Here is a 26600-nt window from a genome sequence, read left to right as displayed (position 1 = left end):
TCCAGACTATACAGAATTTAGAATGAAGATGTTGATGCAATTTAATTATTTCAGGTATTGGCTAATGATACAGGAGGACTTAAAGATGTAGCGAGAGTGTTTATTTATCTTTTAAGAGAAGATCAGAGAGTGAGGTTTGTGCTAAGGCAACATCCTTCCGAAGTCCGCGATAGAGTACGACCATTCAGAGAAAGTTTAGCTAATGCAACGGGTGCTATTGTAAACGTGGACGATTTTAAAGTACACGAGAACAAAGATGGATCCGTAGACGGCACCAAAACAGATTTATATTTGCATCTCGTGAATGGTAAAGATCATTCCGTATTAGAGGTAGACGAAGTGTTGATGCTCGTCGATAGAAACATCGAGCAACTAGATTCATTATTCAAGGTATACAAGATGTTATTTGATCAAGATTGAATTGAATTATCATACATTAAAATATTTTTAGGAATACAACGTTCTGGATACGCAAGCAGCTGAATTTCAACCTCTATCGGCCGATATGATGACAGCTAATCAAACCGTATTTTGGTTGGTGACGATCAGTCTTTTCCTCGGCATTCTCTTAATTTTGTGTTTGATGTTGTGCATCACTCAGCGTGCAAAATATATCAGGCAGTTGAAAGCAGCAACGGCGACTGCTTATGGTAATTTATTAAATAATGCGCATGCAACTTGCACAACAGTAACATGTTTTTTTTTAGAATCTACAGTTCCGGGAGAATCTGATATGACTATAAGGAGCGCAGGCGGTAGAGTTCCAAATACAAACAAGCATAGCACTCAGGGGAGCAACCCTATTTGGCTCAGGGCTTACGAAAACGATTGGTATAAAAATGACGACGATCAGGCTAGTCAGTCGGAGAGGGATTCTTTGGACGAGAACGTAGTCGGTGATACTATCCCGAACGGAAAACCGTATTTTATAAATACGGAGCATTTCCGTTCACCGGAAAATTCAATAAGCAGTGACATTCAGACGAATCAATCGAAATATAACGTTTACCAACAAATTGAACAAATCAACAATGCCAAAAATTTAGAAACCACGGAACTGTAATAATTATTATTTATAATAAAATGTTAGCAAGTATACCTGCTTTTTATTAATTTCCAATGCACGCGTTTGATATTATTACAATTTAATAATCTAATCTTTATTGGATACATAAATGGTACTGACGCTTCGAAGAATTATAAATATTGCATCGCTAACCACAAAGTGCTTTTGTCACATCTTATAAAGCGATTTTTCAATAAAAATATGGTATTATATATTGAACGACTTTAATATACAAACCAACTCAAAATAATGTAAAATCATCAATTATATCCTCTTTGCTTAGTAACACATTAAGCATTTCATATTGTTATGATACAAATCACCTCCATATTCATTCATTAAATTAGGAAATGTTAGGAAAATCCAAGCCTAAGGAAAGGAAAAGAATGTCTAATTATGATTTAATTCAAATCTACAAAATCGATAGAAAAAATTGTAGGTTCATGGTAGATTCAAATCCATAACCTTCAATTTATAAACAGCTCTCACAATTATTCTATCGCTCAGGTTCGTAAGTATCGAATGATCAAAATTTATATTTGATGTGAATGAAAAAAATTATAATAAATAATTTTTATATTTTATTAAATGATAATTCTATATAAAAAATGTGATTTTAATTGAAGTAATTTAATTAACAAGTTGCTTCTTAAAAATAAATAAGGTCAACTACAAAAATTATACTATTTGAAAATAATCATATTACAGCAGGAACAAAAACAAAACATCAATAAATCACTTCTATCAAGGATATCATGCTGGTGACATATGCTTCATATTAATATACAAGCAAATGAATTTTGCATTTTTTTTTATTGTATTGATTCTTTACATTTTTTTTTATTTATGCCCACTGATCAGCAAAGGACAAAACATAAATAAATACACAAGCGATTCATAATGAAAAAACAAAACACCTCTCTTTTCCAGTAATACAGCATAATGAATATAACATTTTTTTATAATAATCACAGAAAAATAACTCCATTTGAGCGGACATTTTACAAATTTCGATCGGCGAGTGACTATATTGAAACAGTATTATTATTTACTCTATATTGATTATCATAAAATACATAAATCCGAATTAGTGAACAATCATTTTGAAAAAATCTTACCACCTATTTTCAATACAACAGCAATATTGGTACACACTCTAAGAAAGCATTCTTCGTTTCGAAAACGCCTTCACGAGAATATTCACTGCTCAGTTTCGATACTATTATAATATTATATTAACTAGCCCAAAGAGACGGTCCACAATCGATCGAAACGAGTCGCAGCGACAGTTACATAAAAATGACGACGGCTAAACCGGACGTTAATTTCACACCATCAATTTTAGAAAACCAAAGACAAAATTACAATCGAACGTTCCTGAAACAATTTTCGATCGCTAGACCAGACTGGGCATAAAAATTAAATATCGACGCGGCGTTCGAACCGCACCTGTCTTGAGATGTTACACTCCCACATGAGAAAACTGGCGATGACATCGTCGATTTGAACGTCGATGCGTTTTCATAAGTATGTTTAATCTCGCAAAGGCAGTCTGCCTTTTTAAGTACCGTTAACTGGACCCCCGCGGGAAGGTACCGACGATCGTGCGTTACGTTGCGTTCCAGTGTGAAAATGATACGAAGGGAAGTGGGAATCGGGCGGGAGAAATCAATACTCAAAATCTCCTTACAACCACAATATATTAAATAAAATAAGAACGCCATTATGAAAAAAAAAGCTATTCGACACTTATAAAATATACCTAACCGTACACATCAAATTTATATCGGTCAAAAAGCATATTGTGGATGAAAGGACGCACGGAGGTTACGCAGGCGCATACGTTCGACTGCCCTGCGGCGAATGCGATTCTGAACCGACTTATCGTATAAATAGCAAAATATGTATAATTAACAATCCATCGACCCGCACGACCGAACGTGTACCGCATTTCTTGTTTTACGATATAGGCAATTTTACGTTCGGATCGCAGCATTAGGAACGGACGACACTTGTCGCTCGCCAAATCGGCAATTATAAAATAAACTAATTAGAACTATCGCCGTCGGCTGACGTGCGATCATGAAGATTTCAGTGTTTTGTTTTGTTTAACCGCTCAAACGCTTTTGCGACGTAGATTTGCATAATCGAGTGCGACGCGGGAGAGGAGAGATATGCTGAGGAGAACGGGGACGATGAAACGGGGACCAAATAACGGAGACGAGTGGGTAGTGTATTTTTTATGAGCCTGCTCATCACATAGCGTACTTCCTCGTCCACTCTCGAGCTAGTTCATTATATTTTTCACGATCTGTTTTATATATCCTAGCGATTTCTGGCACCAACGGATCGTCGGGATTCGGATCGCAGAGCAGCGAGCAGATCGACAAGAGTACTGAAAGAGAAAATCGATAATTAGGTACCATCGTCTACGAAAGCGGGAATATGAGAAAATACATACCTTTCGAAATCGTAAGCGCAGGTGACCACTGTGAACGCAGAATGTCCAAGCAAATGGAACCGTTACTGTTTATATTCGGGTGGTAAATGCGCGTCGTAAACGCTACTTTGGGCGGCTTAAATGGATAATCTGTCGGGAAATGTATAGTGAGGAAAAATACACCGCCTTGATAAGGACTGTCGACCTGAAATAATAAAAATAATAATCATAAGCACACTGTAAGATAATACTTGACATAGTCTTAAATTTTGTGTATTCAAGTAGTAAAAAAAACATTCATTTATTTATATGTTAAAGTATGGGATGAAGCAGTTTATGACAAAAGAAACAGGGTACTGTGGGATAGATCAATATTTATAATAAGAATCCACAGGATCATAACAAACCATTAACCTTAAGAAGAACTAATCAGAACGGTGATGTTTATTAAGTTAGATTAAGATCCATCAAAATCCATACAGATCATGAATGAGAACAGTGAGAAACATGGTTAATTAAATTAGAATTTATATATTGATCAAATATCCGCTAAAACTGTGGGTCACTGTGCAACAGTAAATAGTAATTCCAAAACTAAGAATACACCCCACAAATCTCCATCACCGAACATTGAACTGGCTGATCATTCGGAACGAATTCATTGTACATTAATCAATCAGAAACAATGAGTCATATTCATTTTAGTCTACACTACTCTTGTCTTCCTATCTTTTTTCTGATGGCAAAATGATAGCATATCATTTTAAATTAAGACAAAAGTCATTGATTACTTTGAAATACCACTGCATTACGGAAGATTGCTTTATAAAATATCAGGAAAAGATATGAAGCAGTAGAATTTCGCTTATCTAAAAAAATCATACGTGATTATAGTTTGAATGTAATTCTGTAGGTTTAACAAACAATGAAGTTGTAATATAAAGTATCTAAATATGTAATAAAATAAATAGAACATATATTCTTACATGTACAACGAAAATATGGGAGACCGGAAAGAAAACCATTCCATTTATGAATATTTTTTAAGTTGAGTTTATGCTAGTACACAGTGGAGTGAGAATCTTTAGTAAGTTTTTTAACATATTGCCATTAGTGTTATTGTTTACCCTTTACCATTTAACCCTTTAGATGCGAGATGCGGATAAATCCGAATCACCATGCAGGGCTCTCAAGTGCGTGCATTATTTTCTTGGTTTTATTTGGAATTTTTTTTTATAATTTCTATATACTTAATTAATTAATTTTTATTAAATGATTTTACTTTTCCCCTCATTTTATCACTTTTTTAAATTCAATTCCGAAGATGAACCAGAACGAACCAGAAGAAGACCTAGCAGAGAATGACTATAAGCATATAAAAAAAAATCACAATTACATCTTTAACTTTTTTTCCTAGTTGATAATTGACACATTTCCTGACTTTTTATGAAATTTAATTCCGCACCTAAAGATGAAACAATAAAATTAATTTTATTTTTAGGGAAAAAAATGTCAATCAAAGGACACATCAGGTACTGTATGCTCCTTTTTGGATCAGGTCATTAATGCTAGAAAAGCCTCTAAGGCCACAAAAATTCATTTAAAAAAAAATCTAGTGATGATTTTGACTTCATAGTGTTTAAAGTGGGTGACCTGCTGAGTAGGATCCACAATCTACCCTGCAATAAATAGTTGACGCGATTGGTGGCAAGTGCAGACATCTTCATGAAATCGGAAAGTTATCAAAAGCATTCAGATTTTACATCAAATGTCGTAAATACTACCAATAATCGGCGACGAACAATTTGCACATCATTATTGATTACATAGCAAAGTAATGCTGAGAATTTGGTTCTATACAGCACTTCAGTCACTTGAAAGCTTTTTCATGCTTATTTTGTATTTTATGAGACAGCATAATCAATATTAAATTGTTAAAACTAGGTTAAACAATCATCGCTAATCAGTATTGTCAACAATTAAAAGGAGCACAAAATGGCCAACTATAGTCAGACATGATAATGCCATACATCACACCCACCATATTCACCCAATATTGCACCACTGGATTATAATTTATTTAGATATATGGAGCATTATCACAAAAATAAAAATGTCAGTAAACATAATTTTTATCACAGCAAGAATTTTTTATAAAAGGAATCGAAAATGTACCAAACAGATGGTAAAAATGCGATGATAAACACCGAAACATAAAAAAATACAAAGTGAATACAAAATTATTTATAATTTCGAAATTTCAATATCATTATTTCTTTACATATTTATATATATATATATATATATATATATATATATATATATATATATATATATATATATTTTGCTTCCATTCATTGGGATATCTTTGTAGAATTGGAAAACCAAAAAAGTGGATGAATACATCTTTTTCCTTACTGCCAAAATCAAAGCAAATCTAATATACATTTAGAATACTCGTGATCAAACGTGTGGAAATACTTAATCTAAAACAATATGGATACAAGGAAAATAGGTCAATTAAATAAGTGAAGACAAACAAGGGTGACCATGCAAAAAATGTATGAACATTATTTGAAATTGGAATTGAAGATGCTATTTCTAAATCATTGGATTACTGGGGACTAAAAATCAATATTATATTCGAAGCAGCGAGGTAAAAGACAATGATTCTCATAAGGTCAGATAAAAATTGACCCAAAAAGCAGCTCTTACACAGAAAAGAGTATTGTATTACTGCCTACACAAGGTAAAGAAATAGTATAATTAATTTTGAAATGCTCAAACAGCAGTTTTCTTGTGATCAGCTGTGTTGCTTAAACAAAGAAATTAGAATAAACATAACTACCTTTATGGATTAAAACAATGTTTTTGTAGCATGATAATTTATGTTCACGTGTTTTGACAATTATAAAGAACAACAATTTAACATCCAGTCTACTTTTCCGATTTAAAACATAACTTATTGGGTATTTCAACACATTACAGTCCGCTACTTTTGTGGGATTTTAAATATATACATTTCTGTTTTGACAAAAGGTAAAATTATAAATGTATACATTGCCATCTCTAGAAAAAATTAAATCTTTATTATGTTTGCACAATATTTTTAAAATACATTATTTTAAACTGCTGAAAATGCGTGAACAGACAGACCACAAAAATTCCACTATCACGTGGAAACGGACAGCAATGTGTTAACCCTTTGAGTAGCGAGTTAAATTTACGCATTTTTTCTTAATTATTTCTGTTGCTATTTATTCATTGTTTTATATTGCATTTATAGTAAATTATAAAATAATCCGTGATTCTCAAATTATAAAAAATAGGTGATTGATTTTACTACTTTTTTGTATTAGTATGTTTTAATAATTTATTTTAACACTTTTCTGTTATTTAATTTTGTTTTTTATATCAATTCAGAGGCTCTCAATATTTTTTATAAAATTAATATAAAATATTTTTTGTTTCGCTCTTTAATTTATTGGTATCATTTTCTATAAAAATCATTTATATTAAATTTAATTTAAAAAAACCATAAATATAATGTTTTTCTTCGGTTATTTATGTAAATATATAATTATCTGGGGTACCACAAAACTAAGGTTGATCATCGTATATGTACGGCGATAGTCCTCAAAGGGTACATTCAAAAACTCGACAGAATGATTCTATCTACAAAGGAAACTTTATTAGCAAGAATCAGATAGATTTCTGTAAAAAATGATGAAATGAGTTTTTAATTTATTTAAAACATATAACGGAACATTTTAGAACTCTAACTTTAAAGGGGCACTACATTTATTACATTAAGTGCGGAATGTTTAATTTTATATTTGTAGTAATTTATTAAAGAAATCAAACTTAATGATCAAAATAATTGGGGGTTACCTAAAAGAACCCCATTGGTTGAGTACCTAAATTTGTTTACACCATAACGGATGGGAGTTTGGCAGATATCCACAAAAACCGTCCCAAAAAATATACACACTTAAAATGATTATAAATTTAGTATTTATTAGGGTTAAGGTTAAAAATCAAAATATAAAAAGACATGTATTTTTAGTTATCGCAAGCGGTTTTCTGATCTAGGTAAGGGACAAACGAATGATTTGGTATTTTTTTAAATATTGATTAAATGTTGCTAGCTTCAGTTCAGAAGAAAAATATTCTATGCAAGAAACAGGTAGATTTCTGTGTGCAAAAATATATTTATTTAGAAGATATGTTATAAACAAAACTAAATATACCTGGAAGGTAAATTTATCAGAAAAGTTTAAATGGAAATCTGTTAAAAACTAGTTGTTATCGTGGTGTTGGCTAAATTCGGCGGGTATGTAATGCTAATGTTTTAACTCTACTCTTTGATAAGAGTTCCTTCTTGGAATTACCACGACTTAGAAATTCCTCTTAATGAATTTATTTTGATACTTAATTATAAAAAATGGCTGCTCAATAGTTTACAATAAGCACCATCGACGAAAATCAGTCGCTTACGAGCACAGAGCCATAATAAAACCGTTGTCCGTGTCCAAATGTCTAATCCATTGGGTTTTAACCTGGAGTGGGTGCGTCCACATGGAGGTGCAAGTAGTAATGATAGGTTAAATGTAATATTCTTTAAAAATTAGAACATATTTAGAGATTCAATAGAGTTCCTATTGCTTAAAACGTTTTGATATATACACACTTGAAAATGCAATTGACACTTGATTTGTTAAAATATGTTTTTCTGTAATAACTCGTAGACAAGACGAGTTTCCTGGTGATAGTAGAAAGGCCTTCTGCAATAGGTTCTATTTCTATTTAAATCTACCTATAGCATTATTCCCGATATATGATGGAATCTTAGTTGGAACAGAGTAAAAAAAAGAATGGTTTTCTTTCCGGTGCCTTCAATATATTACAAAAGCGATACTCACAGGTCCCATGATGGTCGCCTGCCAATGGAACACTGAAATAAACGAAAACAAGACGGTAAAGAGACAGTCAAGTAATTAAATTCGCTAATAAGTGTACACTCACAGTCTTCCCCGTGCGGTCCTGCTGAACATTGCGCCGGAGGGTCTCTGCCGAGATCCTGGAGCTCCTGGAAAATGGCGATAGTTAGTATTAAAGCGGCATTCGAGGTCGCGTCGAAATCGTATGAATTAAAATTAGATGCCTAATCGCCGACAATTATCGCGGACGGGCGGAAAAATTGTACAGTAGGCAAATTTTGGGGCGATCGCCGCGAGATTGCGAAATGACGTTTAGCGGGGGGAGGGAGGGGGAGGGGGGCGCGCGCTCCGATGACGTCGCGTCGGTGATTCTCGAACGAACGGTGAGTCATCGCATCAGCGAGGGGCGAAGCGAGAACTCGCCGTTCGACGATCGACGTTCGACCGGAGCGACGACCTCCCCGACCGGGTCGACACATGGCGGACACAAAGGCGCCGTTACATAAACGCGGGGGCGCACGCTCGGGGGGCCTCGAGGGGGATCCGCGGGGGGCGCGCGGTGGCGCTCGATCGACGCGCCGCGCTCACCTTGTTGATCCGTTTGAGAGCCATGGCTGCGGCCGAATGCGGCGGCCGAGCGAGAGGACACAAAGATGGCCGCCGAGCGGCGGCGGGCGGAGCGGGGAGGGCGCGGGGCGCGGCGGTGCGGCGATGAAGACGACGGCTGACGCTCTGATTCCGACGGGGCGCGGCCCTTTGACTTGCTGCGGCCGACGCGGACGCACACACTGCCGTCGCCCGTCGCGGACCGCACGATCGCACGATCGCCGAACGCTCGCACCCGAGTGCGATCGCCCGCAGAATCCGCGAACGCCTCGCTCCCTTCCTGCTCCCCTTCTCCGAATTGCACCCGATCGCACCACAAAATTTTTAATCACCCCCAACGCTATTATGCGATATTTTTAAATTTAAATACAATTTTATTTATTAAATACTAGCGATTCGAGAGAAGGACGGTCGACTTTGCACTGAGGCCAAATTCAACTCGCTTCCGGAGTGGACTTCGAATAGTACTTTGCTGCACATCGATTACTTACACATTCGCAATATTTATACGCTATAACGACTTTTTAAGGCCTGAAGTTGACAATATTTTTCATTGCTACGTCTGCTATTTTCCATCTACTGTAGTCTCAAAGTTCGTCATATCGACTCACCAGAAAATCAAATAAAAAACGAGGGGGGGGGGGGAAGCATAGTAGCTACGTTTAAGGAAGTCACGGAAAACAGATATAAAAAATACAGTATATTTATCTAAGCACCAGTGTCATGAAACGACGATTTTCAGTAATCCTTTATCAAAAATATTAGACAGTACGACATGCAATTTTAGTTAAACTTCCATACAAATTACTTAAAAAACTTTTAATGTTTATTTGGCTGCGCAACACAATTTTTATGAATTAATAACTATTAGGTTGCTAGGAAAATAATTGTTTTTTTATATATTTATATATATCTATTGATAAAATTTTAAAATTATTATTTGTTGATATCTTAGTAATACTAAATTACGCGCATCTTTCTAGCTTAATTCAAAGGAGAGCGAATGTTTTCCCCCACCACCCCAAATGATAATTAAAAGTCTCGGTAGAACGACAATTAAATGCTTTAGTTTAACTAGTATGAGTAACAATTTTAGAGCTGACATAAAATTTAGACAGTACAAATACAATTCTAGACCATATAAAACACATAGGAAAGTACAAAAAGCGTGATAAATGGGCGTCGCACGACCTAAATGAAAACCGAATAATCTTCGATACGTAGTTACTAAACAATAGTAATTGTTTAGTAGTCTTCGTTCGTCAATCCTAGCGAAACGAAACAAAATCGACACAGTAATAATTGCAAAGTTAAGACTTCACATTAGTCAATCGAATAAGTCCAATTATTTTCATTGCACGATTGATCCTTCAAAAGTTTAATAAGTAGGGCTATGAACTATTGCTTTACATTCCATAATCATCGATTGAGAATCATCTATTTAAAGCGTTTTAACAATTAATTATAGTACTCTATCTAAAAAATATTAAATAAAGAAATAATGCGAATATGATTTAAACCAATAATTGAATTATTGCATTTTTGATGAAGTTTTTATCTATGGAATTTAGGAAGGCGCGAATTTATTTAATTGTAGCAATAACCAACGATTTGCTGTGTATATTGACCAGGGCATTTTTTTAATCATTTCAGCAAGTACATATTTAGTGTTATCTGGTTTTCACGGTATCAAATAAAAATATTCGAAGCCAATCAGATATTGAGAGTAGGAGGAGACCTTTAGTTCTTGTTTAAACAATTTCCAGTCAAATATGCAAAGCATTGCTTTGGCTCATTAACCGCATTACTCTTATTAAAATAAAAACTATTTTTAACTGAATTTTATACTTAGTAATTGACTGATATTTTTATTTTTTGCGTAAGTTTGGATACAAAATGTTTTATTTAATATAAGTAAGCAATCTGGCAATTTACAAAATATAATGTTTCATGTAATGTAGCGAAGTTCGATATTAGCCGAAGAACGATCGCAGCGCACTATCAGAGAACGGCGTTCGTGAACGCGCGACGGCGTGCAGCGCTATTTTTGGTCCGGCTCAATTTTGAGTAGACAGTATTTTTGGCACGCGGTTTTGACGGAAGCGCGCCGCTTTATTTACGCGCGACCGTCGCGAAAACCGCTCCGCTAAAATAAAATCTCCATTTTTTTTAAGGTGACGATAATAGATCGACCGCGTTTTAACTCGAGCGGTCCGATGTTACATTTTTTATGGCCGCAAAACGCGAGGTTTGGACGCACACACATATGACTCGTATCTAGAGAAGCGTCTAGAAGTGACCGGCCTTCTTTCGGCACAGGTGGAAATGCGGACAAATCTTTACGTTTTCAGATAGAAGATTATTTTTAGCGACGGTCAGAGCGCCGGCGTCCAGAGGAACGTCCGGTGAATTTGTCGCATTTATCGATTGACGTTTTTGACGTTTCTCGACACGCGAACTCACGCGGCCGACTTCAAGTCGTTCTCCGAAGCGCCGATTTCAAAATATACATCGGATATAGCAAATATTACTACTTACAACATGTCCATATACGTTCTAGTATTATATGAAGCGTGTAGGACAGATAATTCCAAGCCTTCCAGTTTGTTTGCGTATATGCGTATTTCACTAACTAACGTTATAATTATAAAGTAAGGTAATAACTTAGATTAGGTACTTGATATTATAAAACAATACTATATGTTGTTGAAAACTATATGTAATATAAAAAGGTTGGTAAACTTAAGAAATCATTTTGTATTTCCATGATTTTTCGAAAATACAAGTAGAAACTGATAAACTTTATCTTGTGTTAACTCTAATCATTGTTCTTGACGAAGACCATAGTAATCAATACTATAATTATGAAGTATTAAAAATAATTATTGTTGTAATGTTTTTCACAACTTGATGTACTTGGTCGTAGAGAAAGCATCATAATGTAAGTTGTTAGTTGTATAATATTTGTTAATGGACAAAAAAAAATAATAAGCATATTTAGTCGCACAGCGCAATATTTTTTCGTTTCACGAATAAAATGTTATTTTACGTTAATAGCGCCTATATAATAAATGACAATTCTATGATACTTTGGATAAAGCTTATCAAATTCATATAATGCGTTGAGAATATTAAGGGCGAGCGCAGAAAAACAAGTATCGAGAGAATAAAATTCAAAATTTTAAATGTTTGATATAATTAACAGCGAACTTACAATAATCCTAAACCAGCATGGTTCTTAAGAAATATAAATGAAGAGACTTAATATGTCGAGCTTCTCAAAATACGTCTTAAAATTACCTTTATAAATACACGGTTCAATATCGTTTGTATTTTAAAAGTTATGTTTTATTTAAGATTACTAACTGCATTGAAATATAATTGATTATTTAAAAAAATTAAAATGTTTTTATATGAGATTTAAATAACATTACTATTAAATAAAAAAATCCCACTTTGTTGAGTTCGCCCTTAATATTTTACACGCTTCATATTGTTATTATTTTTAGATAAAACGGCAAATGCATAACCATTGCATATTTCTTGCTGCACTGATTATATTTCTTGGAATGTGCGGTACTTTATATTACCTATTAGTATATACTTCGCATGTGACGGTATCAGGAAAAGATTATATCAATAACGTCGATTAAACCTTACTTTGCCAAGGACTTCATTTCAGCTTTTTTCAGGACGCGGGAAAAAATTGGCCAGTCAGTGGTCGTTCATAGTATTTCATTAAATAACATGCATTTTTCTTGCCAAATTCAAGGGGAAGGGGGTAAATGCTGCCGTGGCTCGAGCCCGTGGTCTTTGGATTACCAGTCAAAACAATACATATTACGCTATTTGAATTTTTTATTTAAACAACATAGAAAAAATAAAATTACGAAACCAATGGTTGATTGAGCTAAAATGAAAAGTATCAATATACGACAAACATAATTAAATTATAAACAAAAGAGCTGTAGAAAGTCAAGTTATAAATAACATAACGGATGATTTAGCGTAGTTAATAAGAACATATACGATATACTTTAATATAGATAGAAATCGAAGAAAATATTTACTATTACCAGGTAATTATCATGCAACAATTCAGTCAACTAGTATTGAATCAGGGAGAGAGAGACAGAGTGCTTAGATTAGATGTTATTCATATGTGAAAGAAATTAATTTGAGACTAAATGATGACACGTTATGTTTTTAGGGGTCACTTTAATTTTTCTTCTTTAAGTAAAATGTAAAATATATTTTCCCTAATTTTGTACTTTAATCTCACAAAAATAACCATTTAATACTTTCAATATTACAGGTAATGTAATTTTCCAGTAAATCTGAATGACTCAGTGAGAGACAAATAGTAAAGGGGGCTAATAAAACTATCCGTAATTTATATTTTTAAGAGTAATTAACGTACATTTAAAAAATATAAGCAATAAAAGCCTTGGTTGTTAACACCGGCGGGGTAATAACGAACGGAAGTGCGGCTCTTATCGTTTTAATTTTATTATAATATACATACATATATATATGTATAACACACATTCATATATGAATATCACAACTAACAGATGAATGCAAATCAATACTTTTAAATACAGAAGTAAATAAATTTGAATAATATAAAAAAACACCGATGTCGCAATGAAAAGAGAGGCGCTTGAGCGAACGTCCCCCACCATGAAGAACATGGCTTCGACGAACGAATGTTGACAAACAAGATGTTCATTTGCGGAGTGCTGGTGGCCTCGGTAGGTGCATCGCCGAGCAGCGCTTCTGCAAAGTCGTCCGATAGAAAAGCCGAATTGTTCGCTGACTTCGGAAGTATATTCGTAAAACAAACGAATATTTCCGAAGATCGATTGCGCAGTCAAAATTGATTACTTAAAGATAGACATGTCTATCACGGAAACGGTGACCGAGGAGAGCCGAGCAGACTACGGAAACAACAACGTAGGCGAGTGCAACGAAGATTTGGAGTTTTCTCCGTTCGACGGACTCTTCAACGATGTCGTGAGTAAAAAGTGACCTTCCCATCACCGTAGCATGTAATTTGTTCACCGTGTGCTATTCGCGGTTTAACAAGTTGTTAATCTGCGACGATTTTAAACAAATAAGTTTTCGCGTGATAAGTAAAATGAGAAAAATTAATCCTTTATAATTTGTTACAGTTTCGTAACTCTGAATTTAACCGTACGCTGTGCAATTATAACAAGTTTTTTGTACGCAATTGAGGTTGCGCAACCGCTACGAGCTTATAAAAAAATTGGGTTTTTTTCTTGTAAGCTACAGCACATGACTATTTTTTATATAATTAATTTAGAAGAAGATAATGTTGTTCTTCTTTAGATTATTATATTTATTTATCAATTTGACATTTTTATTAATATAAAATTCCGGAAACATTTAACTGTACCAGATATTATCGGATAAAATTTTTCTCTATATTACGTATACGAGATGTACTCGTAAAAGTGTAACTGTGACTCAATGCTAAAATACATATTAATTTTTGCATTGTAAATAATTATTAATATATACAAAAGTATTTCAAATTAAAGACTTTCTTGTTAAAGTACCGTGACTAAATAAATATATTTTTACATAATTTAGTAATTACGAATACGGTTAGATTCCAAGAGATTGTCTAGATTTGTATTAAATGACATTTAAGCAATAATAAGCATGAAAAACATTTTTTAACATTGAACAGAAATTGTATTGATTTTCCTTTAATTTTTTATTAGCTAATTATTGCTTTAGTTATTTTTACATTATCAATAAATTATTTATCCATTACTATAAATATATTTTTCTATAATATGCCTAATTTTTACTATTATATTCAAAGAACAGGCAAAATAAAAAAATACTTAATTTTTCTGTATTATCAAATCTGTTTCTTTGCCAAATTCTAACGTGATTTTTTTTACATAATCGTATACAGTCATGAACAGTTAAATTTACGCATTGAAAATTTAATACTAGCAAATAAAAAAAAATCATTATTTAAATCTACCGTAGTAACAAGACAAGCGCTAGCTTAAAATTTACGAGCAGAAACTCGTTTTGTTCTCAACTACAAATATTGTATCATTATATGAGAAAAGCACTCATCTCTCAATTCCTGTCACGTTGAGAGATTTATTTATTGCCATAGTGATGGCAAGGCGAATTGGGAATTTAATCACAGTTTTGGTAGATTCCTTATATTTATGGATTTAAATACTTGAACATTGAATAACATTGAGTGGTATGGGTCTCTGACTATTGCCCTGAAAGATCTAGGTTCGAATCCCATATAGACCTTAGTGTTTTTTTAATTTCTGTCATATCTTTCGATTGACAATCACATGTATTATATATCAATATCGAGTCAGATATTAAAAAACCTTCTCCAAAAATGAATTTTAGAGCAAGGCAGATCTATCGATTCTATAGCTGATAAAAATACTGATACCATTTTAACAACTTATTTATTATTTGTTGACAAAAATTTTTCACTTTCATAAAGTATTACGTTGTCCTCATAGCCTTGTACGCGCTACATTGTGTCTAATTGTCTTCTCCAAAGATTGTGTTGAATATTTAAATTTCGAACTTCGTAGTTGTAGGAAAGTAAATACTCTCGGTCTTCTTAGAGCCGTATTGGTTGTTATAAGGCGCGTACAGTGAGATACATTCCCTTTCGCTCGCTCACGTGTTAAGTGACGAGAGTGAGTGAGAGATGAGGGCGTGCATTAGATGCGTTCCGCACGTCTACTTCTTCTCACTCACTCTCGCCACTTAACATGCGAGCAAGCGAAAGGAAATGTATCTCATCGTACGCGCCTGGTTGTTATTCGGCGTAGCTCCGCTTGGTGTGATTTCAACTGATTTCTCGTGTGTACCAAGTCGGAAGCAAAATAGTAGAAAAGCCCTTGAACTAATACTACAATTTTATGCAAAAATATTTTATATTGTCATTTATTACTCTTAATAAAATAATTATTTAACGTAATGATCTTAATTAAAGCAGCTGAAGATTTAGTAACGCTACATGTAATTAGGGTACTTTTTAGCCACATTCCACCGACTTGTCAATATTTGCATTGATCTCTTTCTATGTGTAAAGACACCGACTTTCTTTTTTTAGGTTCACTAGAATGGTGGCCCTAATCCGTCCAAATATTCAATCATTGCGTGCGCATGTATAAATATAGAAACGAGTAATTGTCACGATTTGTATACTCGCGTTCAACAGTTGGTTCCGACCAACCGAAAACTATGACATAAAAAGTGTAATGTTTTTAACTAAACAGTTTTTTTTATTAATATTTTCAAACTTTATTTGTATGACTGTATTTTTAATACAAATATATTTTTATGCTTACTATTTTAACGCTAGTAAATATGTACTACAACGACCAGCTAGATATTAGGTGGAAAGGGATGAATGTATGTAGATGGAATGTTATTTTTATTACTCCCATTGCCAAATTGAGCTTAAATATTGAGTCAATCCATAATTTTCCGCTTGCTGTATTCAATTTACATTTAAAAGTAATATTTACAATATTATTAGTGCACAACCAATTAAACCTTAAAGTTTTTTAAATGGAAAAATATAAGTAACACATCTAAACATTTCAAGCTACGCCGCTAAATAAAAAGAGAATTATAAATTTTGGAAAAATAAAATTTTACTTATAGAACATCCTGATAAAACTGAATATTTCTTTTAAATTGTAAGTTAACTAGCAGTGTATACAATAAAAATTACTGCATATCTGCTAAAAATGTTAGCTGAATCAAATCATTTCTGTTCTAAATCTATACATTTTGAAGGCATTCCTTGTTGAAGTTGTATTGATTTATTTGTGGATAACTGTATATTAACTATTTACATTGATTATTGTTATAAGTTGACTGAATATTAATCTTGATGCATTTATATTAAAATAGTCTTTTAATCTTTAAGTAAAATCTGATTTTCATAAAGCATTATGATTAGATAGATATGTATATTGATAGTACACAATTTAAATTTACTTTGTTCGATAGCGGTTCTAACGTCATATATGTATAGATTTCATAAAACGATATAATTGAGTAAATACTTATTTATGCATATTATAAAACTAAAGTATTATCCGCACTTTAAGGAACTCGCTAATCACGCACAAGGTCAGAATTGAATCGGTTGAATAATTTATAAATCAAACGACTTTGCATGATTCTAAAGTATTTGTTTTGATTAATTAATAAGTTAATATGAAACGATATTCTTAAGATTATATCAAACTTTTTAATTGATATCACAAGAGCAATAATCCAACGTTTCGTCTGATATAAATGATTAATTACTGTAGTTCTAGTTATGCTCGCCTTGAACACTTTTGTTTGCTTTTTAGAGCGAATAGAGCTTTGGGTGCGTTTTGTTGTGTCAAATAATTTCTGTGATTGTTTCTATTGAGATTAGGGTTAACCGTGACTTGTGTCTGCATGACAAAGGATCGTATGGCACTTTCGATTAAAAGTCATTAGTCAGTTACATGCCGAAACGTAACGCTCGAGGTTAATTATTTGGAAACAGACTCGGTGAAATCTCTCTCCGTTGAGGTCGTGGTGTAGCAATTGGCGTTGTGCGGCCGAAAAGAAATGTGCAAAAGAAAGTTGCCTTTCTAGCTGACAAAACTAAAGTCGGAGTCTGCGACGGCCGTTCGTCTCAAGATCACGTGTCGATCTTGGCCCTCGGTTCGTCCGCTATTCGCGAAATTCACCGTTAAGAAAACGCGTTTCGACACTTGCACCTCTACCATCGTCAATCAACATAATGCTCTACACGCTGCTGCAAATCTACTCAACCACCTATTCAATATTTGGCGTGAGTTTTTATTATTATTTATTAGTGCTTAGTATTTTTTTCCTTATGTGAATCGTTACGTTCGGTAATGTGTATTTTAACAAATTTTATCAAAACTATTTGATTTACATATATCCATTAAAGTCGCATTTAATGTACTATTATTATATCGGCATACCAACGCACGTGTCAATATTTTTCTAAATGCTACTATACGCAACTTTTATTTAATTATACATTTGCAATCAATAATAAACATACAATTTATCAATGATTGATCATCAATTAAATAGTTGCTTAGTATTTAGATTTTAGTTTTGGTTTTCCTTGTCTAAACATACTCTATATATTCTGTCTACCGTTGTATGATAATTTTGTAACATTCAAACACAAATATGATAAAATAACGTTGTTTAAAACATCATTAGCTAAAGCGATAATAAAATATAATTAAGTGTAGAGCCATAAAGTTAAAAGGGATGTCTGATTTTTTATAAAGCATTCTTACGAATTCTGTTTCATACATAGCTTCAATATATGTATGTAGCTACATACAGGTAAAGAAATGTAAATCAATAAGCTATAACATCTGAAAATATGGCATACTTCATGTTTTCTATTAAACTTCTATGAGCAATTTAATAGCAAATAAATATATTATATTATATTAAAATAAATAATTTAATAATCATTAAATACTACAATCATGTCATGTAATCTAATTTATTTAGTTAACTAACGAGCAATAAATTCATTCTAGGTAAATAAAAATGATTTTTATTTAAATTAATAATAAACATTTAATTATTTAATATCCCTTTTCGCCATAGTGCTTGATTAAGCGTTTAACAAATTATACTTTTACTTGCATATATAAAGCTAAATAAGACATTTAACGAGCGATTTTCTCGGAAATTTTATACCTCATATGATAAAGAAAATCTATTTATTGGCAAATTGTTAAGATAGGATATACTCAAACAAACTAAGTTACAGTTTAATTCATATGTTATATGTCATTGTACAATCAACTGTAAACCTCATCTTTGATAAACGATAAGAATTATAATTTTATAATATTCAATAATTGCAATCTGCCAGACACGATAGAAACCGAATAACACTAAGATCCATATGGGATTCGAACCTATGTCTTTCATTAAACATCGACTTATACCACTGGTGTATCGTGCTGGTAACTAACCTTATAGCGATTTGCGTCGATGTGTGCATTTATTGTTTTAATATCGACTATAAAGTTTCACATACCTTGCAAAATTGTGTTTTCTATAGAATTTTCACTATTTTCTATATTTCATTGATTTTTTCTTGATCTCATATATCCATAGCACGTTAACTTATAGTTTGCCATTCAAAATAATGATAATCTTAAATCATCTAGACCGCTATTAAATGTCACTGAACTTTGGATTAAAATGAAAATATTTTTTATAAGATAAATTTGACAAACAGTTTCTTGCAAATCAAAATATATTAAAATTAAGCGGTTCTTTATTTAAAAAATATAATGAATAGCACGTGAAGCTTTCATATGCATTTTTAGAACTAAATAACAAGATTTATATCATGGAAAGTGGTTAAATTTCACTGCAGGGCATTTCAATGCTAGTTAATGCAACGATCTTACTTTTCAATTATGCTACAGCTGTTATAATTTATAGTATAATATAACTACATTTTGTAGAGAAATACATTTAGAAATTTTGCAAAAATGACTAAAACTATAGTGATCATTTCAATTAAACACGATTTTAGATCTAGACTAAACAACTAAACCACAAAATTAGAAACATGCAGACGTAGTCTGAAAATATGACTTTTAATCTTAACCTTTTTCGTTAGGTTTATAATTTTAATGGATTATATTGGACATTGATATTAAATCTCGTACTTAAAATCTCATCTATTTAACATAGTTTTTTCTCTTACATTTAGAGAAAGAGTATGAATAAATGTGAATATTATCAATATGTTAAAAATACCAGTTATACTCAAACACAGGAAATTGTAACGAATGTTATAATTGTTAAATATAATTTGCATACATTTATTTTATTTCCTGTTTATTTATTTATAATGTATAACTATACTGTTTCTAACTGTTAAAATTTATATACAGAGCATGTTAAAAAAATGCGTAGATTTGTATTTATTAATTAACTGTTCAATATTTTTTATTATTTATAAAGAGTTATGGCTCAAATAACTTTAACTTTTAGTAGTTTTTTTTCAGAAAATACTCTTTAGATTGGTTGGTGCATTATTGTGTGTTTTATAATTTTTTATGTTTTGATTTTATAATTGGTGTATTCCATTTTATTTACTCATCTGTACACTTTCACTATGATATGGATAGAATGTATTTTATGAAAGTATTTTCACTATGCACATACCCAAAATCTTTTTCATAAACGACATATAAATTATTATGTCATGACCGATATTTTCCAGCAAAGAATAGAAGGTATAAAAAGCATTTGAGGTATTCAGGCCTTCCTGTATATTAATGTTTCAAGGTTGACATCGGTTTGTATAATTTATACGTATAGTTGTGGTAGCCTTGTCTGTGTCTTAAGAATCTATTAGACCATTAGACCGTAGATAGGATTGATTTAGGACTTGACGCGAAGAGGGAAGCGGCTGTTTTCTTGGCCTTCTCCGCTCCACTTGCTTTTAATTCGGATGAACTCTCGTGTATTCAAGTTGAAAGTAAATGGTAGATGGTTTTTATGAAGTGTATAGGCAATATGTATCTACTGTTATACGTTTATTCCATGAGGGAGTTTTATGCGAGCCCACTTTTCGTTGCAAGTTGTGGGTGTGTAATTGGATTTATTTTTCTTAGTAAAACATAAGCAGCACCCTAGCAACTTGTTTCGAATGTTAAAGTGTTACCTTCTGCAAATATAATATTACTTACATTTGAACGACAGTTGCGATGTATTCAATAATGTTTTTAGCTAATCCGTTTTTTCAAATGATAATATAAATTGCTGAAGTTGTTTATGCCGCTTTTAACGCAGGAAACATGCTTTAGTGATTTAGCGATGGACCCGTAATAAAAATATATATTTTTTTTAATAAGTAAAAATCGATTATTTATATTTGTTTTGACTTGCAATATAAGTTATAAGGATGTAACCCTGTAACCAAGAGTTACTTTTACTTTGATTCTTAAATCAAGTACAGGAATGTGTTATTTTTATTTTTGGATGTTTTTAAATAAGTCGCTTGTACTTTTTTGTTTTCTACTATAGTAATTACTAATATTTTAAATAAATAAAATATGTTGCCAAGAAAGTATTCTTTGGTAATGATTAAATTACTGTAGTATTCGACTTTTCTACCGAGCTAGCTTTTTATATCTTAAAAACAATTTTAATATGTGACATATTATATGTTCTTGAATTAAAATAGTAAGGATAAAAAAACTAGATAAATTCATTGCTAAATTTACATTTTATTGTTTTAGTTTAGACTAACGATTTATTATGTTCTATTTCTATACAGGGTCAATGATTTATGTTTAGGTTCAGTTAGCCATTAAATTAGAGCGTTAGATTTTATTTTTAAAGAAAATCTAATTAACCGAAATGCATTAGCAACACATTTAAAAATCAATAAGCACATACCTAGAAAAAGAAAGTTAACAACAATAGGCAATGATATAGCAACAAATAAACAACACTCCTAATCGACCATTGATCGATACAACTATTTATTTTATATGGATATATAAGTACATATAATTAATATATTTTTCAATGATTCATATTTAAATTAACTGACTAATAGTTTGTCTATTTGTGATCTAATTGTCAATGTGTAATCGGTTTTTACAAAATTTTATTTTTACGTTTTTACGTATAATCCATTTGGTACGCAATTTCATAAAAACCGGCAGACATAACGAGCATTTGCGTTTTTCGGAATTAATTTTCGCAACGGTGTTGCTGCAACATCGATGGTCGTACGACGAATCGTAAAGCGTTCACCGTTTCTTGATATGCTTCTTGATTTGTTAGTGAAAGTGTACGAATCTTCTTTGTTGATTCGATGATTCGGCAAAATGCTCATAATAAGAAGTGTCGATTGATGACTACCATGAAATGAAAGATTTTCATTAGAAAACTAAGAATTTTTTTCATGGTTTAGTTTTATTTTTAAGAAAGGTAGATGATAACTGTGAAATTGTTCCAAATAAACCACTACAAATTTTAAGATGAAAAAAATTGTATTCAAAAACTATAATATGTAAGGCAGGCGAATATATTATATATATATTGTAGAATTACCGATGGAATATAGTTTAACCGATTATTTACTGTTAAGCTTATGTAATAATTATTCTTATGTGTATATTAACTCTCTAGTGACATCTGTGATCAATGTGTTTTCATTAAAAAAAATAGCAAAAAAGTTACATGAAACTATTAATAACATTTTTGCAGTTTCAGTTTTTTACAATCATTAAATATTAAACTCGGCTACTAAATTGCGGTACATTTTCTTTTCTTAAGTAAAAAATAAATGGTTTTAACACAATATAGTTAAACGATACAGGAAGTAACATAAAAATAACACGAATATAATATAATAATAGCAGTGCAATGAAGAGTATTATACTGGTACGTGTACAGCATCTGATATGCGGTTAATAATACTCTTGGATTTTTTTTATTATTGTATCACCATCGATGTTTTTTTAATCTTCTTCGTCGTTTCATCATTGTTGAAGATCGTGACCTACAATCACCAGTTGTCTGGATTTCTTAATGTATCTTCTTTTACTCTCAGCAAATTTGAGCTTAGCACATTTCTCTTGCGTCGTCAATCTTCCACTTACTCCCACTTGTGTTGTTCTTAGAACGATATTATTCTGGTTAAATATTTTTAAAATCGTTATTAAATATTTAATATGATTTAGAATTTACCCACCAATATTTGTAATGTAAATATTTTCTAATTTATAAATATTAATTATTTGTGGTTACTTTTTATCAAAACTCAGCGATTTTTTAGCGACGATCGTAATAATTGTAATACATTATCGCTCGCTGCTCATAAATTATTTCTAAAGAACGTCCAAGAACTGCTGAAACTTTCGCTCTCTCTCTCTATAAAAAAATATTTTTTGCATGCCCTCTCTCTCTCATTCATATTTTATTTTTCCTCTTGAACCATTCAATCGGCCAAGATCGACTTTCTCTCACTCGCGGCCTTTCGGCCTGAGTAGACGAATTTATGCAAAATGCATATTACGCTTTGGTGCGACGATTACAAAATAATTTCACTGTTTTATAGATTTATGTATATTAACGTTTTTTATTTTTAAGCTTTTACTTTCGATTTCTGTTTATATTATACAAAAGTGCAGATGATTATATTTATTTTATAGTATCTTATTAGTTTAATTTGTGTTGTTTGAAGTTTATATTGTAAATGTTTGAAAAACTTGTTTTGAACTATATATTGAATGTAAATTTCATTTACATTCAATATATAGATATAACTAGATATAAGTTTATAAAACATCGTAACTTTAAAGACGAAAAATCTACAAACTTCCGCTATAATCTATTGTGTGATTATACAGTTCCAAAAAAAGTGATAATCGGTTGGAGCAATTTGTGTAGAATATGGAAGGTAAGGAAGGATTTCCTGACCCAATGCATTTAATAAATCATCGTGGAATAATAAATCTCTTTGATGATTAAATATCCCTGGTTGTTTCTAAAGTAATGCATCCTTCACGTGTTCCAGTTGCAAAGAGTAGATCTAAACCGTAATCATTGGCCTCTGTAGAGAAACTCGTATGGACAATACCGGTTGTAGTCCACTATACACAAATCATAATCTTCTCGGGATGAATCGGTTTTTAATTGTATGATATTGAATTGCTTATTATCTAATCTAGTATTTTTTTATGGTGTACTATATTTTAAAGCGTTTTATTATCAGCTTTCATGATTTTCCCAATTAGTGTAAACAATACTAATGACTAATGCTCCAATAAAGGTTCGACACATTAACCTTAGTGTTTTTAATCTACTCTATCGTGTCTGGAAGGTTTGAGTTAGTGATTATTATATAATTATAACTCTGATTGATCATCACTTTATGTTTTCCTAATTTTACCTAATCTCTCGTATAGATATCGTGATGATTATTTTAAATAGAGCTAAGTCGTACATATTAGATATATAAACTATATAATAATGAGCTACTTCAGTTCTATGTATAAAAATATCGTTTCGTTGCCTACTTTAAAAAATAGCTAAAAACACAATAATTTTTATGGCCAATATTCTCAAAATGTTGCTGTTTTATTAGATTCAAGTTTGCTGGATTTAATCGACATTTTAAAGGATAAAAAATCACAAAATAAGAGACTATGTCGCGACAAATTGCTTCAATTAACTGACACATATCTGTGTGTTTATATGATACATATAAACACACGAGCATGACAAATCATTAAATCACTCTCAAACGAAAACGGCACGATCTTTTTGGTTACCTAATATTATGTTACACATCTAAGATGAAGCAAAATAACTAAGGAAAAAATATTAATAGCACCCGGGAACTGGGATGTTTATCTACATACATGCATCACTTTTGACGTATATAATCAATATCAGTTATGTCTATTTTTATGGTTTCTTTATTTAATATGCAGAAATGTAGAGCAAGGGAGCATGTATAATATTTTCTTTTATATTCGGACATATCTTACTTTTTGCTTCTTTTGAAAATATATATAGTTATGCATTATCTCAAAGTCGGTTATATTGTATTAAGCCCAGGCAAATAAAACAAAGAATCATAGAAAAGTGCTACGTATTTAGTGTTTCTATTATCAATTCCCAAACTTATATGGAACCCAAATCAATAATATGTTAACTGACATAAACGTAATAAAAAGATATTTGCAAATTTATCCTTGTTTGCATATTTTTTTTAACTACAAACGTTTATGACTATCATTGAAAAAACAGATGTATTATTAGAAATATATATATATTTATGAAAAACATGCTTAGCATAACCTAAAATATTTGCATCATATTTTTTACGTAAATTTGTCTTATCTAAAGCAAAACAGAACAAACTTTAATCGATAATGAAAAAAACTACTATGAAAATAACATTTCGATACTTACAAATTTCTATATGTTTTGAACAAGGAAACTACAGCTGAATCATACAATAGTGCGTTTTGATCAATTGCAGGTAAATGAAAAGATCATTTTTCATTACACACATATCGTAAAATAAAAGTCTTACCTAATACTTCCTCATTTTCCATACTAATGAAAACATGCAGATAAATCTATCTAGCCAAATGTCAAAACACACGTATATTAATAATATGTTAACACGTAATTTAACACATTCTTTCCGAAATTATATATTCGGATTTTATAGAAAAATGCAGTTAATATGTTCTTCATTCGCTGGCTCTACACTTTTTAGCAGTTTTCGAGCAATACGAAAAATAGCACACGAATCTAAATCTAGTTGATATTAAACCTGACTTTCGACAGTAAAAATAAATCTTTCATTGGGATTTTTATGTACAGAATGTCTCAATTTATATTGCTTAATATCCTTCCATACAAATGTTGACTCTTTTCAAAGCATTTTCTGTAACTATACGTTTCATGCTCTAAGATTTGGGTAATATATATCAACCATAATCCTATACAGAGCCGCGGTAATAATATTGACCAATAATTCTCATAACATTGCATCTGTAATTACTTATAAAGTTGTCACTGTTTCTGTCTATCTCTACAAAACGACTGACACATTGCAAGCGTTGAGAAGATCTTGGATTGACAGCTTTCTGGCCCCATGTTAATTATTTTGTAATGAATGCTTAACACAAGTTTTTTAAGTTTATTGATTTACACCATACCTTCAAGTAGCACCATAAAAATGTCAAATTAGATTAACAGTCTTTGCGCTATTCGAATTTAAAGGGAGTGTTGTAGCGATGTTCTGGAGATGACAATCAATCAGGTATACTCTTCCGCAAAACCTCAGTTCGAAAAAGCTTCTTACAGAAAGCCATTGATCTCTGCGCCTTAAAGTTCTAAATTATATTTTGGCATTAACATGATGACAATATTTTCGTTGAGTTCAGGTAATACACTGTTCAGAAGCTCATATATATTCAATGATGTATTTTTTTGCATTTTATGCAAAAGTATGTATATGCGACAAACTTGATATTGATTCTTAATTTATTATACTGCTATATAAATATATACAAGTACACTTCTAGCCATGTTATTGTCTAGTTTATAATATATAATATACATAACTACTTTGTTTTCTAAGCAAGAATCGCATTTTTGCGGTGTTCAGTTGCAATTTATATTTAACCACAATTTAAAATGGCGTTCTACAGTCACACTGCGACCGTGGCTCTCTTTTTGCATAAAAATGAATCTCGAAAAACTAACGAGATTCAAATTGCTCGAGCTCATGAATAACCACGAAAAGTTCATTGGAACCTATGAAACGTCCAATTTCGCCGTTCACGTTCAAGTTTTCACGGTTAAACTGGTTCGATTCAAGCCATAACGTGATTCGAACACATCCTTTGCGAATCAAGGCCAATGAGTTCGAATGCATCTTTCGAAATGGGTTTCGAAACTCGAAACGCGT

The 26600-nt window shown here is 31.8% G+C and overlaps 3 protein-coding genes across 6 annotated transcripts in view; 2 read left to right on the top strand and 1 right to left on the bottom strand.

Annotated features, from left to right (window-relative positions):
* Positions 1-1096, top strand: part of Cad88C (cadherin 88C) — a 40871-nt gene extending 39775 nt beyond the window's left edge. The window contains exons 24-26 of the mRNA XM_088204905.1: positions 55-390; positions 452-650; positions 708-1096. Of these exons, the coding sequence (XP_088061031.1) occupies positions 55-390; positions 452-650; positions 708-1063 (891 nt within the window). The 3' untranslated portion in view covers positions 1064-1096. The remainder of the gene's footprint in view (positions 1-54; positions 391-451; positions 651-707) is intronic.
* Positions 1097-1860: 764 nt separating this feature from the next.
* On the bottom strand, positions 1861-9293 carry eff (ubiquitin-conjugating enzyme E2 eff). Its single transcript, XM_088204944.1, has 5 exons — positions 9035-9293; positions 8532-8595; positions 8429-8460; positions 3528-3711; positions 1861-3461 (listed from the first exon to the last, which is right to left on the bottom strand). Exons 1-5 carry the CDS (start codon positions 9056-9058, stop codon positions 3322-3324), a joined length of 444 nt encoding a protein of 147 aa, XP_088061070.1. The 5' UTR covers positions 9059-9293; the 3' UTR covers positions 1861-3321.
* A 4442-nt stretch (positions 9294-13735) lies between these two features.
* LOC148226391 (progestin and adipoQ receptor family member 3) overlaps positions 13736-26600 on the top strand; it is a 26656-nt gene continuing 13791 nt past the window's right edge. Inside the window, exon 1 of one of the 4 annotated variants that reach the window (XM_088204901.1) lies at positions 13736-14068. In XM_088204901.1, coding sequence (XP_088061027.1) covers positions 13952-14068 — 117 coding nt within the window. In that variant the 5' untranslated portion in view covers positions 13736-13951. Of the gene's footprint in view, positions 14069-17622; positions 17922-26600 lie in introns of those variants that run through there. The other 3 variants (XM_088204902.1, XM_088204904.1, XM_088204903.1) reach the window with 3 other exon arrangements.

This window comes from Plectrocnemia conspersa, unplaced genomic scaffold (genome assembly GCF_051122295.1).
Source record: "Plectrocnemia conspersa isolate PC_06_02 unplaced genomic scaffold, ASM5112229v1 ptg000014l, whole genome shotgun sequence".
NCBI lineage: Eukaryota > Metazoa > Arthropoda > Insecta > Trichoptera > Polycentropodidae > Plectrocnemia > Plectrocnemia conspersa.
The sequence above is the reverse complement of the archived record's forward strand: the minus strand, read 5'-3'. Positions and strand labels throughout refer to the sequence as shown.